Source organism: Macaca mulatta, chromosome 3, assembly GCF_049350105.2.
Source record: "Macaca mulatta isolate MMU2019108-1 chromosome 3, T2T-MMU8v2.0, whole genome shotgun sequence".
NCBI classification, from domain to species: Eukaryota; Metazoa; Chordata; class Mammalia; order Primates; family Cercopithecidae; genus Macaca; species Macaca mulatta.
Window position 1 is genome coordinate 189,031,771 of NC_133408.1, and position 18,337 is coordinate 189,050,107.

General features: G+C 52.1%; 1 protein-coding gene across 1 annotated transcript in view; it reads left to right on the plus strand.

The window, feature by feature from the left end:
* The window catches only part of LOC710270 (zinc finger protein 282), a 30,959-nt gene extending 17,064 nt beyond the window's left edge, over positions 1–13,895 (plus strand). Inside the window, exons 6-8 of the mRNA XM_001098866.5 lie at positions 326–439; positions 1,664–1,777; positions 11,465–13,895. Coding sequence (XP_001098866.4) covers positions 326–439; positions 1,664–1,777; positions 11,465–12,300 — 1,064 coding nt within the window. The 3' untranslated portion in view covers positions 12,301–13,895. The remainder of the gene's footprint in view (positions 1–325; positions 440–1,663; positions 1,778–11,464) is intronic.
* The last annotated feature ends 4,442 nt before the right edge of the window (positions 13,896–18,337 follow it).

Sequence of the window (18,337 nt, forward strand, 5' to 3'; positions counted from 1 at the left end):
CCCAAAGTGCTGGGACTAAAGGCGTGAGCCACCGCGCCCAGCAATAGGAACCTTATTCTAAGGAGATTTAAGTTCCTGCAGCACAGAAAGACTCTTTCTTAGAGACTGTAGTGTCACTCCCCTACAACATCCTCTTATTTGCAGCAAAAGCTCCGTTAATTGGGGCCTAGTTGACTTCAACCTTTAGTTAATGAGACTTATGTAATTGTACCTGATGTTTAGGGGAAATAGATAATTGCATGAAATCAGAGATTTACTCAAAACACAAACTTGCAGGCAATTTCTCATCTTCTAACACCTTTGCCGCTCTTGTTCCCGAGAGTAGACTCCCCAATTTCTGCCCAGGACCTCTTGTCCCGGATTAAACAGGAGGAGCATCAGTGCGTGTGGGATCAGCAGGATTTGGCAGACAGAGATATTCCCACGGATCCCAATTCAGGTGAGAACAGGGCCAGAATGAATATTGAGGGCAACCAGCGCTTTTCCAAAGGAATCATTAAATTAATAATTTATTGTGTCTATGCAACCAATACTAAAATTACTTCAGCACTGATGTTTTGTTTTTTGAGATAGAGTCTTGCTCTGTCGTTCAGGCTGGAGTGCAGTGGTGTGATCTCAGCTCACCGCAACCTCTGTTTCCCGGGTTTAAGCAATTCTCCTGCCTCAGCCTCCTGAGTAGCTGAGATTACAGGCATGTGCCACCACACCCGGCTCATTTTTTGTATTTTTAGTAGAGATGGGGTTTCACCATGTTGGTCAGGCTGGTCTTGAACTCCTGGCCTCAAATGATCTGCCCGCCTCAGCCTCCCAAAGTGCTGGGATTACGGGCATGAGCCACCGCGTCCAGCTATTCAGCACTGATTTTTGAACGATAAAAACAACCAAAAAGCATCTAAAAGCTGCATATAGTTCTGTGTCAGAAAATTGTTTACATTTTCTGGAATTTCTCTGGGGTGAATACTAGTTAGAAGTTTCCCAAGAAACTTGTAGGGAGGGTCTAGGCATTCAGGGAGGCATAAAAGAACAATGGAAGCCCCACCTGCCCACGACCTATGTGTGTGTCCGTGTGTTTGCAGAGCTAAGTCCAGTGTCATCGCCTGGTAGTTAGGACACAAGTCTCATCCTACCCACCATCCCAGGGAGAGAGGATGAGAAGTTGAATCTAGGATTCCTTGTGCTTTGTCACCTTCACAACAGAAATTGAGGGGACCCAGGGCAGAGGGAAAGCGGGGCCTTCCTGCTTCACTGTGGTTCTTATCAGTGACCTCTGGTTGCAGCCTCTGCCATCGCTGGTTTCTAAGTCATACCCGTTAGCTATGGCCCTGTGGGCCATTATCTGGGGCTTTCTTCTGGCCTGTCCTGGCCCCATGAGTTCCTCTGGGGCTAAGCGGTAGAGCTGGGAGGTCTGGGTTTTAATCCTGGCCCTGCCTCTGCACAGACCTTGGGCTAAGCCTCTTTCTGGCCAACTTGAAATGCAGTGAGCAGAGAGAGTCCCTTTAGGAAGGGGCTTACGAGGGTAAGGAGGATGGCCTGGAAATGCAACACCGATACCAAAACATGCCCTGCAGGCTGCAGCCGCGGCGTGGGATGGTTTTCAAATCTTTGATGGGAGGCCGAGTGGAAATGAACAAAATCTAAGACTGCCTTCTTTCCATGACAACAGAGTCTCTCATCTCAGCACATGACATTTTGTCATGGATCAAGCAGGAGGAGCAGCCATACCCATGGGGACCACGTGACTCAATGGACGGCGAGCTTGGATTAGACTCTGGCCCTAGTGAGTAGTGCCTACCTGGGCCCCGGGGTTTCTCCTCTGGAGCTGTACAGCTGAGGCCTGGAGGAAGGCTGCTGCTTTTCTCAGCTCACCCCTCGTAGGGCGATGTTCTGTTGATGGCAGCCTTTCAAAGTTCTGCACCAAAGCGCCCCCATTCTTTGTGGAGTGTGATATTGTATTAGTCCCCCGGGGCTGTCATAACAGGGTACCACAGGCTGGGCAGCTTAAGCAATAGAAATTTATTCTCTCACAGTTCCACAGGTTGAAAGTCCAAAATCAAGGGTGGGCTGGGCCTTGCTCCCTCTGAAGTCTGTAGGGAATTCCTCCCTCGCCTTTCCCAGCTTCTGGTGGGTGCTGGCAACCTCTGGTGCTCTGTGGCTTGTAGATGCGTTGCTCCAAGCCTCTCTTGTCACATGGCGTTCCCTTGTGTCTGTCCTCACGTGCCATCTTATAAAGATACCAGTCATATTGGATCAGGGCCACCCTACTCTAGTATGACCTCATCTTAACTAACTACATCTGCAATGACCCTGTTTCCAAATAAGGTCACATTCTGAAGTCCTGGGGGTTAGGACTTCAACATACTTGGCAGGGTGAGGGGGAGGGCACAATTTAACCCTTCATGGCAGGGAGGGGAGGAAGGGAGAGGGGCCGGGAGAGAGCTGAGCCAGTGTGCCTGAGGCAGTCGACAGCAGCAGGTGGTTCACATGCTGGAAGACACTAGCCAGGCTGCTCATGGCGGCTCATACCCAAGATCCCAGCACTTTGGGAGGCTGAGGCAGAAGGATCTCTTGAGCTCAGGAGTTTGAAACTAGGCTGGGCAACATAGTGAGACCCACAGAGTCTACAAAAAAAGTAATAAATTAGCCAGGCGTGGTGACTTATGCCTGTGGTCCCAGCTACTCTGGAGGCTGAGGTGAGAGGATCGCTTGAGCCTAGGAGGTCATGGCTACAGTGAGCCATGCTTGCACCACTGCACTCCAGCCTGGGCGAGAGCGAGATCCTGTCTCAAAAAAGCCAAACAACAGTAGCCGAAGTACCCCAGGCATCCCTGAGCTACCATCCCGGAGTAACTGATGAACACACTGAAGCTCAAAGAGAAAGCGAGGATTGTTTTCCCCAACAGTTATGGAACCGAATGTCTCACCAGACTTGAGTCTCTCGGGTCTTTCTGAAGCTCTGCTTATTGAGCTATGACCCTAAGCGTATGTTTATGGATTATTGAACACTCTTAGCTCAGGCTAATATTCCTCGCTAAAACCCAGTACCATCCTCTTGCCCTCAACATGGCTGACCTAGTGTCTTTTGGCTGGTCGAAGTGTTAACAGAATAGCTGAATGTGTGTTCCCTGTCCATATTCCTGACATCTTTTTTTTTTTTTTTTTTTTTTTTTGAGATAGTCTCTTGCTCTGTCACCCAGGCTGGAGCGCAGTGATGCGATCTCGGCTCACTGCAACCTCCGCCTACCAGGTTCAAGCAATTCTTCCACCTCAGCCTCCCCGGTAGCTGGGATTATAGGCGCCCGCCACTATGCCCGGCTAATTTTTGTATTTTTAGTAGAGACGGGGTTGCACCATGTTGGCCAGGCTGGTCTCGAACTCCTGACCTCAGGTGATCCTCCTGCCTTGGCCTCTCAAAGTGCTGGGATTACAGACATGAGCCACTGTGCCCACAGCTGACATCTTGAAAGAGCTTAAACTCCACATAAGAGCGGAGGACATGAGTTGTTTCTGGTTCTGAACAGCCATTTCAAACTCAGGCGAGCAGATCACACTCTCTATAAGACAAACTTAGTTCTAGAAGAGCCAGTGTGGGCCTGGAGGAATTGGCAGGAACGAGATAGGAACAACGTATGTCCTTATTTCAAATAGAATTGAAAGCGATCCTCTTTATAACGGCTGGCTTGGTGGGATGAGATGGGGGAAGCCAGGACACTGGTGCTGAGCACCGGAAGAAAGCCAGCTCCACCGCTTCCTCCACAGCTGTAGGCTACCATTGCTAGCTCTGGCCCTGAAGGCATAGGAACTAGTGCATGTGACCTGGGGCCAGCAAATTCTGCCCAAACCCTTCCTTATCCCTCAATGCTATATTCTGATTCTTCCCAGTTGGCTAGGAGCATGTGGGCCTTGGGGAGCCTGTTCTTGGGGACCTGTACTGTGGGGAAAGCAGTCTAGGAAGGCCCATGGAGAATTTGCAAGGATTTGCAAAGGACCCAACCATTTTCCTACTTAAGTTTGGATATCATAGAATGATTTTCCTCATGTTGTTTTACCTTTTTTTTGTTTGTTTAAAGACAGGGTCTCACTCTGCTGCTCAGGCTGGAGTGCAGTGGTGTGATCATGGCTCACTGCAGCCTCGATCTCCTGGGCTCAAGTGATGCTCCTGCCTCAGCCTCCCAAATAGCTGGGACTACAGGCATGCACCACTGTGCCTCACTAATTTTTTAAAATGTTTTGTAGAGATAGGGTCTTGCTATATTACCCACGCTGGTCTGAACTTCTGACCTCAAGCAGTCCTCCCACCTGGGCCTCCCAAAGCTCTGGGATTACAGGCAGGAGCCACCAGGCCCAGCCTATGTTATTTTATATTTGAGAGACCTTTGAACCCTAGCATTTGGGAGGAAATGCACAGAATTTGGAAGACAGGAGTATCTGGAAATGGTTCTCTTGCCTTTCTAGTCATGACAGCCTCTTACCAGAACCTCTGTTCTTTCTCCCAAAGTGAGCCTGCTTCCTATTTATCAGTGTTGGAATTTGACACTGGCATCTCATCTGTGGTTTCTTTGAGGTTTAAAACCAACCTAGTACTGTGGTTGCCAGGGACAGCCAGATGGTAGACATGCTATTATGTGGAAGAGTCTTCTGGAAAGGGGATGGAGGGGAGAAGAGTCGGGGTAGAGAACACAGTGCAGACACGGGATACCTGTCCCTGCCAACTTCCTTCTCCAGCCCTGGGATATGTAAGAGGGAAAGAACTGGTATCCGTTTGACTCAAAGACAGACCTCAACCCAATTGGATATTACATTCTTGTAAAAGGGACTCCTGAATTTATTTATTAATGAATGTGTACTGAGACTGCTCTCAGCCAGTTAGTGTAAGACAAGAAGAAGATTCAGTTTGCCCAAAGTTAATGTGCATCAGTGCCTCCACTTAAGCAGGAAGCGTAGCTAGGACTCTGGAGTCCAGTGGCTAACAGGTGCTTCTGGAGTGAGAGGTGGTCAGGATCTGGAAGCCGGGCCACCACTCTCAGATGCCAACACCCACAGAATATGACATGAAAGCACCCTCTTGAAATTCCCACATTATTCACTGCATTGGGTTAAAACAGTGGTTCCAACCTTTCATAGTTTCTATTTTTTTTAGCAGGTATTTACTTAGTGCCTGCCATGTGTTACACAATATTGTAAGCACTTAGAATCGGCAGTGAAGGGCCAGGTGTGGTGGCTTAGGCCTGTAATCCGGCACTTTGGGAGGCCAAGGCAGGTGGATCACCTGAGGTCAGGAGTTAGAGACCAGCCTGGCCAACATAGTGAAACTCCATCTCTACTAAAAATACAAAAAAAAAAAAAACTAGCCAGGTGTGGTGGTGGGTGCCTGTAACCCCAGCTACTTGGGAGGCTGAGGCAGAAGAATTGCTTGAACCCGGGAGGCGGAGGTTGCAGTGAGCAAGATTGCACCCCTGCACTACAGCCTGGGTGGCAGAGTGAGGCTCTGTCTCAAAAAAAAAAAGAAAAAAAAATTGGCAGTGAAGAAAGACCTTTTGTGGAAAGAGGATGAATAAGCAGGCCAGCAAGCAGGCAAGGTAAAGCCAGGGTGCAGCAATGCTCTGAGAACAATGGCAGGGAGAACAGGAAGGAGTGCAGACATGAGGCAGAGCAAGGGCAGAGTGGTCAGGAAAGACCTCCAAGGGGAAGCTGTGCCTGACTGAGTGTGCCCTTGGCAGCAGGAAGGAGCTGGCCATGGGGCTGCAGGGGAAAGAGAAGACCAAGAAGAGGGAAGTGAGGGCAGAGGCCATGGAGGCTTTGGGGAGGAGGATGGAGCCGTAGACTGAGGCACCTGAGCATGTATGACCTATGGGCCAAGTTAGAGTTTGGATTTTATTCTTATAAGAAAGGAGACTAGGCCAGGTGTCATGGCGGGCACCTGGAATCCCAGCTGCTCGGGAGGCTGGGGCATGAGAATCCCTTGAACCCAGCAGACGGAGGTTTCAGTGAGCAGAGATCATCATGCCACTGCACTCCAGCCTAGGCAACAGAGCGAGACCCTGTCTCAAAAAAAAAAAAAAAAAAAGAAAGACTAATAAAGGGTATGAAATCGGACATGATCTGGTTTACATTTTTATAGGTTTCAGGAATGGATTGGAGTGGGGTGCAGAGCCATGTCTGAGGCTCACGCATTTGATGCAGACCAGGTGGGGAGATGCAGGTGGTCAGAGCTGGGGTAGCAGCAGTGCACAGAGAGAGAAAGGACAGATTCAGATGCACTTCGAGAGTGTCACTCATGGGTTGCGTGTGGGGGCTGCGGAATCAAGAAAGACTCCTGCGTCTGGGTCCTACAGAAGTGAGTGAACGGTAGTGCTGTTTGCTCAAGTGCCAAGCCCTGGAAAAGAACCTGTGTTGCTGGTTCTAGTTTGGAGTCAAGAGTTCTAGTTTGGACCTATTAAAATTTGAGGTGACACTCAAGTAGCAGATGAAGTAGGTGAATATAGGAGTCTGAAGTTTAAGAGAGAGCTTGGGGGTAGACTGATTTGGGAGTTACAGGTTGCAGTGACTTCCAACATCAGCGACCTGGAGTTGGCCAAACCTCACAGGTTGAGGGCTCAGGCCCCCACAAGACTGTTCTCTCTTCACATACCAGGCATAAATTTGGGGGTTCTAGGCCACCCTCACTTCTGACCAGCTGGCTATAAATTCTGGGTTTCCCATCACCCCCTTGGCTCATAGAACTCAGGAAAGTGCTATATATATCATTATAGTTTTATTACAGCAAAAGGTTTCAAATCAGAACTAGCCAAAAGGAGACCCAGAAGGCAAGGTCTGGGATGGTCCTAAGCATGAAGTTTCCATTGTTCCCTCCCTGTGGAGTCAGGATGTGTCACCCTCCCAGCATGTCAATGTGTGAAAATATGCAGAGCATTGCCAACCAGGGAAGTTCACTGAACTGTGGCGTTCCGAGTTCCTGTTGGAGCTTCTTTATATAGGCATGATTGATGGACTCATTAGCCATGAGGTTCAGCTCAGTCTCCAGCCCCTTTCCCTCCCCGGAGGTTGGGCCTCAAACCCTAACCCTTTAATCACGTGCTTGGTCTTTTTGGCATGGCAGCCCCACCCTTTGTCATCTCCTTAGCTTGAACTCTCTAAGAGACCACCATGGATAACAAAGACACCCCCGTCACTCAGGAAACCCAAAGATTTAGAGGCTTCTTCCCAGGAACCGGGGACAAAAGCCAGTCAAGTTATTAGGCTTAGGTTGTTGAGGACTGTATGAGTTCTAGGGACAGTGTAAGCAAAGAATTAAAGAGATCTTAGCTCTGAGCCTGGCAGAAAACCAGAGGAGCAAGGTGTTACAGAGGCTGGGAGAAGAGAATCTCTCAGGGCGGGTTCACTACGTGAGACGCCCATGAGTGGCTGCATATGCAGGACAGGGAAGAGGCTGGTGGATTTGGCAGCTTGGAAATTATTGGTGATTGTGACAAAAGTTTTTGGGTGTGGTGGCTCACACCTGTAATTTCAGCACTTTGGAAGGCCGAGGCAGGTGGATCATTTGAGGTCGGGAGTTCGAGACCAGCCTGGCCAACATGGAGAGACCCTGTCTCTACTAAAAATACAAAAATTAGCAAGGCATGGTGGCGGGCACCTGTAATCCCAGCTACTTGGGAGGCTGAGGTAGGAGAATTGCTTGAACCTGGGAGGCTGAGGTAGGAGAATTGCTTGAACCTGGGAGGCGGAGGTTGCAGTGAGCAGAGATTGTGTCACTGCACTCCAGCCTTGGCAACAGAACAAGACTTGGTCTCAAAAAGAAAAAGTTTTTCAGTGGAATGGCAAGGGTGTGTGCCTGACTGGAATCATTTAAAAGAATGGGAGGTGAAGAAGTGGTAAGGGCAAGCACAGTGACTCTTGATGAGTCTTGCTATAAAAAGGAACGGAAATGACATGTGAGGAGCTAGGGCAGGGGCCATGCGGGTCTAGGGAGGGGGTTCTTTTAAGGTGGGAGATAACTAGACCATTGTCTCAGGTCAGATGCTCCCAACTACTTTAGAACCCTGATTCAAACTGCCTTAAATAATAAAGAAATGTCTTCTGTTACGTAACTAGAAGTCCTAAGGTAGGTCAGGTTCAGGCTTAGTTGATTCAAAGACTCAGCATGTTTTCAAGGACCTAGGTTCTTTCCAACTCCTTGCCTGACCATCCTCGGTGTGGCTTCATCCCCAGGCTGGTAGCATGGCAGCTGCCGCTGTCCCAAGCGTCACATCCAGACGTGAGTGCACAGGAAAGCCCATCTTTTCCTGCACACTCTAAGGAGTGAGGAAATCCTTCCAGAAGCCTCCCAGCAAACTTCCCATACCCCACTGACCATGACTAGGTCACATGCTTTCATGTGAATCACTTACCAGCCAGTGACTGGAAAGGAAAAGCCCTCATGGCCATGCATGGGGCGGGGAGTGGGGGTGGGGTGGGGGAGAGGAGGAAGGATGATGTAATCGTTTCAGAGTGGAAAAGTAAAACCCACTAGAGATGTGGGCCAGGATGCTGGGCTGTGTGGAGGCCCCTCAAGGGTTTTTTTTTTTTTTTTTGAGACAGGGTTTCACTCTGTCACCCAGGCTGGAGTACAGTGGCGCGATCACGGCTCACCGCAGCCTCGACCTCCCAGGTTTAAATAATCTTCTCGCATCAGTCTTCTGAGTAGCTGGGACCATAGGCGTGTGTCACAGTGCCTAATTTTTAAATGTTTTTTTTTATAGAGATAGGGTCTCCCTAGGTTGCCTAGGCTGTCTCTCAAACTCCTGGGCTCAAGCAATCCTCCTGCCTTGGCCTCCCAATGTGTCAGGATTACGGGCATGAGCCACTGTGCCTGACCAGCTTGTGCAGTTTTTCAGCTGTCTGGGTGCAGTCACAGGACTGGAGTTCTCCAGGCAAGCACAATAGAGGAGCAAAGGCAGTCACGGTGCCCTAGCAAGTACCTGGGCTGCTGGGCCTGGAGAGCCAAGTTGGGTCAGGAAGACAGAAAAAGGCTGGAGGTGGAGGGCATGGCGGGATGGTGAGAACGTGGATTGAGGCTCACACTGGGTTGGAAGAATGGTCAGAGTAGGACTGTCTTAGGTTGGCTTCCTGGGAGACAGCCCCTGGGAGTTTATGTGCATATGGTTTCTTTGCAAGTCCTCTAGGAATAACACCTGGGAAGGAGTGAGAGTAGCAGGACTGGGTAGACAGAGAAGCCAAGACCCTCAGTGCCATGGCCACAGAGGCCACAGCGATCTCCTGGGATGCTCTGGAGCTGGGATGACCCTTCCCAGGCATCCTGCACTGAGGTGAAGAGAATTCTTTTGGCCTCTGCACCTGGCCAGTGTCCTGCAGAGATGGTTCTCTGCCAGGTCAATTTTGATTGAGACAGAGAGGGAGGGTGGGCCCAGTCTATTTAAGAATATCATGTAAGGACAGATCTCAGTCAAACACCAATGAATACAGGAGGGCTGGATGGAAACATGGCAGATATGGCCTGAGAAGCGGCCTCCGGGGAGCAGTTGGGCCCTGGGCAGAGGGGTATGAGCATGGAGAAGAGAAAAGAATGCTGAGAAGAGGTGGGAGGCAATCCCTTTCTTCAGAGATCTTCCACAGCCTTCCCCTAAATTGGGGAGCAGGGCTCCTCTAGGGAGAAAGGAATTCGAACTGAAGACCAGGGAGGTGATGGAGTGTGAGGCATAAGAACCACCGGGTGGGGAGGGTGGGGGGTGGTGGGAGGGGGAAGGACTGGGCCTGATGTCACCATTCTGATGCTCAGAGCCTGGGCTTTGTCTCCCACTGCCCCCCAAGGCACAAGAACTGTGCACTGGGAGGAAAGGGGGTAAGAACCGCATCTCCTGGGGTGGTAGGCTGGGTGGCCACTGCCATAGGTGCAAGGAGGGCCTGTCACTGTGCTGCCAAGGTCCAGGTGGGTCAGGTGCCAGGGTGGGACTCACATGTCCCAGCTGCCCACACCTGCCCAAATCAGATGCCCCACATGCTTAGTGGAAACATGATTGCCAACCCGTCTGATGCTTATGTTTCCAGCTCCCTGCATTCCATTCTGTGGGTCTCTAGATGGTTTTCACCTTGGATAAAATTCTTTCCTTCCCATTGAGAGATTGTCCTGAGATAAAAGTGAGCATTGTCAGTGTCTGTGCTGGCTCACATCTGTAATCCCAGCATTTTGGGAGGCCAAGGTGGGAGGATTGCTTGATCCCAGGAGTTGGAGACCAGCCTGGGCAACATAGTGAGACCCTGTCTCAACAACAACAACAAAATTTGTATTTTTTATTTGTATTTTTATTTTTTTTTGAGACAGAGTCTCGCTCTGTCGCTGGGCTGGAGTGCAGTGGCGGTATCTCAGCTCACTGCAACCTCTGCCTCCTGTATTCAAGTGATTCTCCTGCCTCAGCCTCCCAAGTAGCTGGGACTACAGGTGTGTACCACCACACCCAGCTAATTTTTGTATTTTTAGTAGAGACGGCATTTCACCATATTGGCCAGGATGGTCTCGATTTCTTGACCTCATGATCCACCCCCCTCAGCCTCCCAAAGTGCTGGGATTACAGGTGTGAGCCACCGTGCCTGGCCTTTTAATATTTTATGTTATGTTATGTTATGTTATGTTATGTTATGTTATGTTATGTTATGTTATTTACTTTTTTGAGAGATGGAGTTTCGCTCTTGTTGCCCAGGCTGGAGTGCATGGCAAGATCTCGGCTCCCCGCAACCTCCGCCTCCCTGCTTCAAGCGTTTCTCCTGCCTCAGCCTCAGCTGGGATTACATGCATGCGCCACCACTCCCAGCTAATTTCATATTTTTAGTAGAGACGAGGTTTCTCCATGTTGGTCAGGCTGGTCTCCAACTCCCAAACTCAGGTGATCTGCCCACCTTGGTCTCCCAAAATGCTGGGATTATAGGCATGAGCCACTGCGCCTGGTGGAAAAAAATTGTTTTTTTAATTAGCTGGGCCTGGTGGCACATGCTTATGGTCCCAGCTCCTTGGGAGGCTGAGGTGGGAGGATCAGTTGAGCGCAGGAGGCCAAGGCTGCAGTGAGCCATGATCTCCCCAGTGCACTACAGCCTGGGCAACAGAGCCAGACCCTGTCTGGAAAAACAAACAAAAACCATCGTCCACCAGACTGCAAGTAAGTCTTATTTTTTCTGAGCAATTCTATCTTCCAAAATGATTTCTGGACAGCAGGTCCCTACCCCTTAGTCCTCAGCGTTCTGGAGGGACTTCCTGTCCTTGCCGTGTGCCACCTGCTTGACCCGTTTCTGGGCTCCACAGCAGGGTGGCTTCGGGAAGGTCGAAGGGCCATGTAGATCGTGGCCCAGCACCTTGTGCAATCCCTCATAGTTAGTGGAACTGAGGCTCAGATAGCACGCTCCCTGGACCCCGTTGGGGAGCAGTGTGGGGTCTGGTCGAGAGCCCCTGTCAGCATGTTACTTCTTCCTCTCTCCCCAGGTGACAGCCTGCTGATGGTGAAGAACCCACCCCCAGCCCCGCCACAGCCCCAGCCCCAGCCCCAGCCACCGCAGCCACAGCCGCAGTCGCAGCCCCAGCCGCAGAGCCTGCCCCCGATCGCGGTGGCCGAGAACCCGGGTGGCCCCCCGAGCCGAGGGCTGCTAGACGACGGCTTCCAGGCGCTGCCCGGGGAGCGTGTCTCGGGCGAGGCGCCGCTGGGTGGGGACCGCAGCACTGGGGGCGGTGGGGGCGATGGGGGCGGTGGGGGCGGCGGCGCGGAGGTGGGGACGGGGGCAGGCGGCGGCTGCGGCAGCTGCTGCCCTGGCGGGCTGCGGCGGAGCCTCCTCCTGCATGGCGCCCGCAGCAAGCCCTACTCGTGCCCCGAGTGCGGCAAGAGCTTTGGCGTGCGCAAGAGCCTCATCATCCACCACCGCAGCCACACCAAGGAGCGGCCCTACGAGTGCGCCGAGTGCGAGAAGAGCTTCAACTGCCACTCGGGCCTCATCCGCCACCAGATGACGCACCGCGGCGAGCGGCCCTACAAGTGCTCGGAGTGCGAGAAGACCTACAGCCGCAAGGAGCACCTGCAGAACCACCAGCGGCTGCACACTGGCGAGCGGCCTTTCCAGTGTGCACTGTGCGGCAAGAGCTTCATCCGCAAGCAGAACCTGCTCAAGCACCAGCGCATCCACACGGGCGAGCGTCCCTACACGTGCGGCGAGTGCGGCAAGAGCTTCCGCTACAAGGAGTCGCTCAAGGACCACCTGCGCGTGCACAGCGGCGGCCCGGGCCCAGGCGCCCCACGGCCACTCCCGCCGCCACCCGAGCGAGACTAGGGCCCGGCTGGGGGAGGGCAGGGCCGGACAGAGTGGGCTGGGAGGCGACCCGAGGGCGGTCTGAGCACCAATCACCCTGCCCGATGTCCTTGGCCACCGTCTGGAAATCGGCAACAGGCATTGCACTCCGGTTGGGGGTCTCCCGGGGTGGGGCAGGGGTCCCCCAGATCTATCTGGTCTGAATGGACGCCCAGCTCATCTCTAGGGTGGACCCAGTGGCCGGGGAAGGGCCAGGGGGACCGCGAGGAGCCAAGCGTCCTCGGGCACCGCCCTCACACCCCCTCGGGTGCCCTGGGACCACTGGGCCACAGATGGTCATCAGGGGAAGCCACCAGGGAGTCCCGAAGCCCTTCTGAGATCAGGAAATCAGGTCCCAAGGTTAGGAGACACCCTGAAAAAAAGCGAAGGCCGAGGGATGTGCTAAGGGTAACACCATGATGACAACACTGCCTCGCGTTTCAGTAGCGCTTTATACTTTTTTAAGTGTTTTCTATCCGTTATCCATTTCACCCTTGGCCTATCCCTCTAAGATAAGCGGGGTAGGATTTTCCTGGTGACTGAGGAAAGTAAGAGGCAGGTGAGACGGTTCACCCAATCACACGGGAAGGGGCGTGCGTGGCCCCGCCACGCTCACCGCCTACCTCCACTGCCCGGGAAGCTGCCGGCCTGTCCCTCCTGGTCTCTTCCGTTCCTCTCTCTCACCCACGGACAAAACCAGAAGCGACGGGAGGCCAGCTCCTGGGGTTCCTGGGAGCGGGGAACAGATTGGCTACAAAACGCCCCAGGTTGTGCATCCAGAGGGTTCTTTTTCCATGGGAGCTCCTGGTGCCCCCTCGGCCCCAGCCTGTCCCTCCCGCCTCCAGCCCCTCAATTTCGTGCAGCAGCATCTTGTCACTGCACAACAGTGGCCTGGTCCCCCAGAGGCAGCTAGGGCCCCAGGTCAGACCTCACCGTGATGATTCGTTCAGTTTTCCCAGGGCAGAGAGGCGAAGGAGAGGCTTTCGCTGAGAGAGCAGCCAAAAGCCTCTTCCCAGGAGCGTCGGGCAAGTGGGTGCTAGAGTCTGAGCCTCAGGCTCTCCTGCCCTGGGCCTCCCAATTGGTGCTATCTGTTACTGCCCGTGTTCACGGACATGGATACAGACCCTGCTATGCTCCATACCCTGCAGGCGCCTCGGGAAGCGCCCAGAGGACTCCCCTTCACGTTGGTGCACCTGCTCCATGGCTCTGGGCAGTGTCCCGAGGGGCCACAGTCTCCATTTCAGCGTCTTGCATGGCCTGGCACCGGGTGGGGTGGCATGCCCCAGGACCCTTGTTTGTGTCAAAAATGACTTTCCCTGCCCCTGCCGTGAGTCTGGCATTCTTCCCAGCCGGGAGCACATTGGGCAGCCGGCACCCAGCACCACTTTGGTGAGCGCCCTGCTTCTGCCCTCACCCTCATCTACGCTGCTCCGCTTTCCTCAGACCCCTTTTTGCCGTGCAAAGGGAATTCTTGACATTAAATAAAAGGTATCCAGATTGCAGACTGCATGTTCACAGAGCTGGGGGTTCTCCAGCTTGCCTACAGTAAAGCCTCAATGAACTGGAATCCAATTCAATGGGGTATTTTTTTTGGTCTTCATTCTGCTTTTAAAAGGAGACAAATAAGAAAGCAAATTGAGATGAGAAATTAGACAGGGTTCAGTAGAGTTTTTTTAGAGTAGAAGGGGACCCTCCAGTGATCAGTTGCTGGGGGATGGGGTAGTGTGCCACTTTTCAAAAGCATATGCAGAAAGGATTTTCCTAATCTAGATCATGGAAAGGTCAGAATGCTTTTTGGTTGCCAGGAGTGTGAGGAGAGGGGAGGCGTCATTGTTGAGATATGGGTTTAAAACATCTGGCCGGGCGCGGTGGCTCACACCTGTAATCCTAGCACCTTGGGAGGCCGTGGCGGGCGGATCACAAGGTCAGGTATTTGAGACCAGCCTGACCCAAATGGTGAAACCCCGTCTCTACCAAAAATACAAAAATTAGGCGGGCGTGATGGTGCGTGCCTGTAATCCCAGCTACTCAGCAAACTGAGGCAGGAGAATCGCTTGAACCCAGGAGGCAGAGGTTGCAGTGAGCTGAGATCGCACCACTGCACTCCCACCTGGGCGACAGAGCAAGACTCCGTCTCGAAAACAAAACAAAAACACCTGAGCACGAGGCTGTCTGACCCCTTTATTTTACCTTCAAGGGGCAGATTCCCAAGAAGGCCTAGTGACTGAACTAGTGAGAGCCAAGCCTCTCTGCTTTCCTGTATCATAGGCTGGTGGATGCCACGTCACCAGGTACTCCTCAGCTACACCATGAGTCGCCCCAAGCCCTGGCACAGGTTGCTGGAGAGCCCCATAGTGAGCCTCATCCCCAGAACTGATTGGAGATGGTGACACTCAGGATGTTGGCCTCTGCTGGCTCCCAGGCAGCGAAGATCCTCAGTGAAGACTCTGGAGTCCACCTCCTGAAGCAGGACTGGGGCCTTGCTTTGGGGGTGGATTTTTATTTTCCTTCTGAGGAAATGTAGTTTATGTATGTATTTAGAGACAAGGTCTTGCTCTGCCATTCAGGCTGAGTGCAGTGGTGCAATATTGGCTTACTGCAGTCTGGACCTCCAGAGCCAAAGCAATCTGGTTGGGCGTGCTGGCTCATTCATGTAATCCAAGCACTTTGGGAGGCTGAGGTGGGAGGATTGCTTGAGACCAGGAGTTTGAGACCACCCTGCCAACATAGCGAGACCCCTGTCTCTAGAATAAAGAAACAATTTTTTTTTTTTTTTGAGACGGAGTCTTGCTCTGTCGCCCAGGCTGGAGTGCAGTGGTGCCATCTCAGCTCACTGCAAGCTCCGCCTCCTGGGTTTACACCATACTCCTGCCTCAGCCTCCCGAGTAGCTGGGACTACAGGCGCCTGCCACCTTGCCCGGCTAGTTTTTTGTTTTTTGGTTTTGTTTTCTTTTGTTTTGTTTTGAGATGGAGTCTTGCTCTGTCGCCCAGGCTGGAGTGCAGTGGCCGGATCTCAGCTCACTGCAAGCTCCGCCTTCCGGGTTTACGCCATTCTCCTGCCTCAGCCTCCCGAGTAGCTGGGACTACAGGCGCCCGCCACCTCGCCCGGCTAGTTTTTTGTATTTTTTTTAGTAGAGACGGGGTTTCACCATGTTAGCCAGGATGGTCTTGATCTCCTGACCTTGTGATCCACCTGTCTCGGCCTCCCAAAGTGCTGGGATTACAGGCTTGAGCCACTGCGCCCGGCCAAGAAACAATTTTTAAAAACAGAAAGGCCGGGTGTGGTGGCTCACGCCTGTAATCCCAGCACTTTGGGAGGCCAAGGCAGACAGATTGCCTGAGCTCAGGAGTTCGAGACCAGCCTGGGCAACTCAGTGAAGCCCCATCTCTACTAAAATACAAAAAATTACCTGGGTGTGGTGGCGTGCGCCTGTAGTCCCAGCTACTTGGGAGGTTGAGGCAAGAGAATCATTTGAACCCGGGAGGTGGAGGTTGCAGTGAGCCAAAATGGCAGCACTGTACTCCAGCCTGGGTGACAGAGAGAGACGGGATTTCACTGTGTTGTCCAGGCTGAAGTGCAGTGATTCAATCATGTCTCACTGCAGCCATGAACTGCTGGGCTCAAGCAGTCTGTTGCCTCAGCCTCCCGGGTAGCTGGGACTATAGGCATCCATGCATCACCACACCTGGCTTTATTTATTTATTTATTTATTTATTTATTTATTTATTTTACTTTTTGTGGAGATAGGGTTTTGCTATGTTGCCCAGGCTGGGCTTGAACTCCTGAGCTCAAGCAACCCTCTCTCCTCAGCCTCCCAAAGTGCTGAGATTATAGGTGTGAACTGCTGCACTCGGTCTGTCTTTTGTTTATTTATTTTTTAGATGGAGTCTCACTCTGTTGCCCAGGCTGGAGTGCAGTGGTGCCATTTCAGCTCACTGCAACCTCCGCTTCCCGGGTTCAAGTGATTCTCCTGCCTCAGCCTCCAGAGTAGCTGGGATTATAGGTCCCCACCACCATGCCCGGCTAACTTTTGTGTTTTTAGTAGAGATGGGGTTTCACCATGTTGGCCAGGCTGGTCTGTAACTCCCGACCTCAAGTGATCCGTCCACCTCGGCCTCCCAAAGTGCTGGGATTACAGGTGTGAACCACTTCGCCCAGCCCAGCCTATTTTTTTATCTTTTTTTTTTTTTTTTTTTTTTGAGACGGAGTCTCGCTCTGTCGCCCAGGCTGGAGTGCAGTGGCCGGATCTCGGCTCACTGCAAGCTCCGCCTCCCGGGTTCACGCCATTCTCCTGCCTCAGCCTCCCGAGTAGCTGGGACTACAGGCACCCACAACCGCGCCCGGCTAATTTTTTGTATTTTTAGTAGAGACGGGGTTTCACCGTGGTCTCGATCTCCTGACCTTGTGATCCGCCCGCCTCGGCCTCCCAAAGCGCTGGGATTACAGGCGTGAGCCACCGCGCCCGACGCCCAGCCTATTTTTTAAATTGACTTTTAATTTAAAAATCAATGCAGGCTGGACATGGGGGCTCACGCCTGTAATCCCAGCACTTTGGGAGGCCGAGGCAGGTGGATCACTTGAGGTCAGGAGTTCGATACCAGACTGGCCAACATGGTGAAACTCCGTCTCTACTAAAAACACAAAGATTAGCCAGGTGTGATGGCACACAACTGTAATCCCAACTACTCAGGAGAATCGCTTGAACCTGGGAGATAGGGTTTGCAGTGAGCCAAGATTGTGCCGCTGCACTCCAGCCTGGGTGACAGAGTGAGACTCTGTCTCCAAAAAAAAAAAAAAAACACAATGCATGCAATGAAAATTCGAATAGTTAAAAGAAAAAGAAAAAGAAAAGAGGACCCAATAAAGAGTGAAACTCTTTCCCAACAGACTTCCTGGAAGTATGAGAGCTGCATCTGTGTCCTTACAGACCTGTGTTCAACTTCTCAGGCATTCAAATTCCTTCCTCATTTCAGGATATGCTTTTCTGGGCTTTCTGTCCCCATCAGCCTAGGAAGTTCTAACAGGGACATCTGGATTGTAGCATTCCTTCCTCAGCACTGTACCAGATGATCGGGTACAAGCAGTGCTCTGCAAAGGTTGCTGCTCCAAAAAGTTCAGAGAGGTGGAACAGATCCTGAGGTGGGTGGACAGCTCAGGTAACTTCATGCTCATGGCCTCAGTTTGTGCCTTACTTTATGGAAAGGGGAAGGCAGGGCGTTAGGAGAATGAGATTGAGGATGGATGGGTGGCTGCGTTGTTATTGTTTCATGAACACCTATTAGGGAACAAAGAAGTGTAAGACCTAGTCCTTGCCCTCTGGGAGCCCAACGTCTAACAGGAGAGAAGGTATTTGTGAGAACAGCACTACTAGAAAGCATATGACTACATGAGGGTGGGGGCTTGAGAAATACACGCCTGATCTTCCGGAAGACTCGCCACAGGACATCCCACTGAGAAGTTGGGAAAATACTGGTCTATAGAAGCCATACTGAGCTAGTGATGGCCAAGGGTAAGTCTCTGGTTTCCTGGATCCTGGGCTGGGGGATCCTACTGCACTAGTGCCCCTTAGCTACGCTATGAGTCACCCCGGTCACTAGCACAGGCCCTAGGAGAGTCCCATAGGGAGCTCTAACCCCAGAGCTGATCAAAGATAGTGACACTCAGGATGCTGGCCTCCGCATTTTGTTCACTTAATTACCTCTTTAGTATTTAGCACGTTTCTAGCCAGGATGGGCACCATAGGGGGTACAAGTGATTGGAGTTGAGCGACAGACATGAACAGGAAACTGGCAACCTAAGGCAGTACAATTTGCTTGACAGCAGAGTTGATGGGAGGAGTCGGAGCTCCTGATACGATAAGCATGAGATGAGACTTCATGGAGAAGTCAGGGATTGGAGGATGAATTGGATGGGGCAGAGGGAAAGGAGGGAGGAGGCAATGTGGGACGAAGGTGAAACACACTGGGGAGACAGGAATTGGGATTGTAAGGCAGGAGACTGGCATAGCCAGAGGCCGTG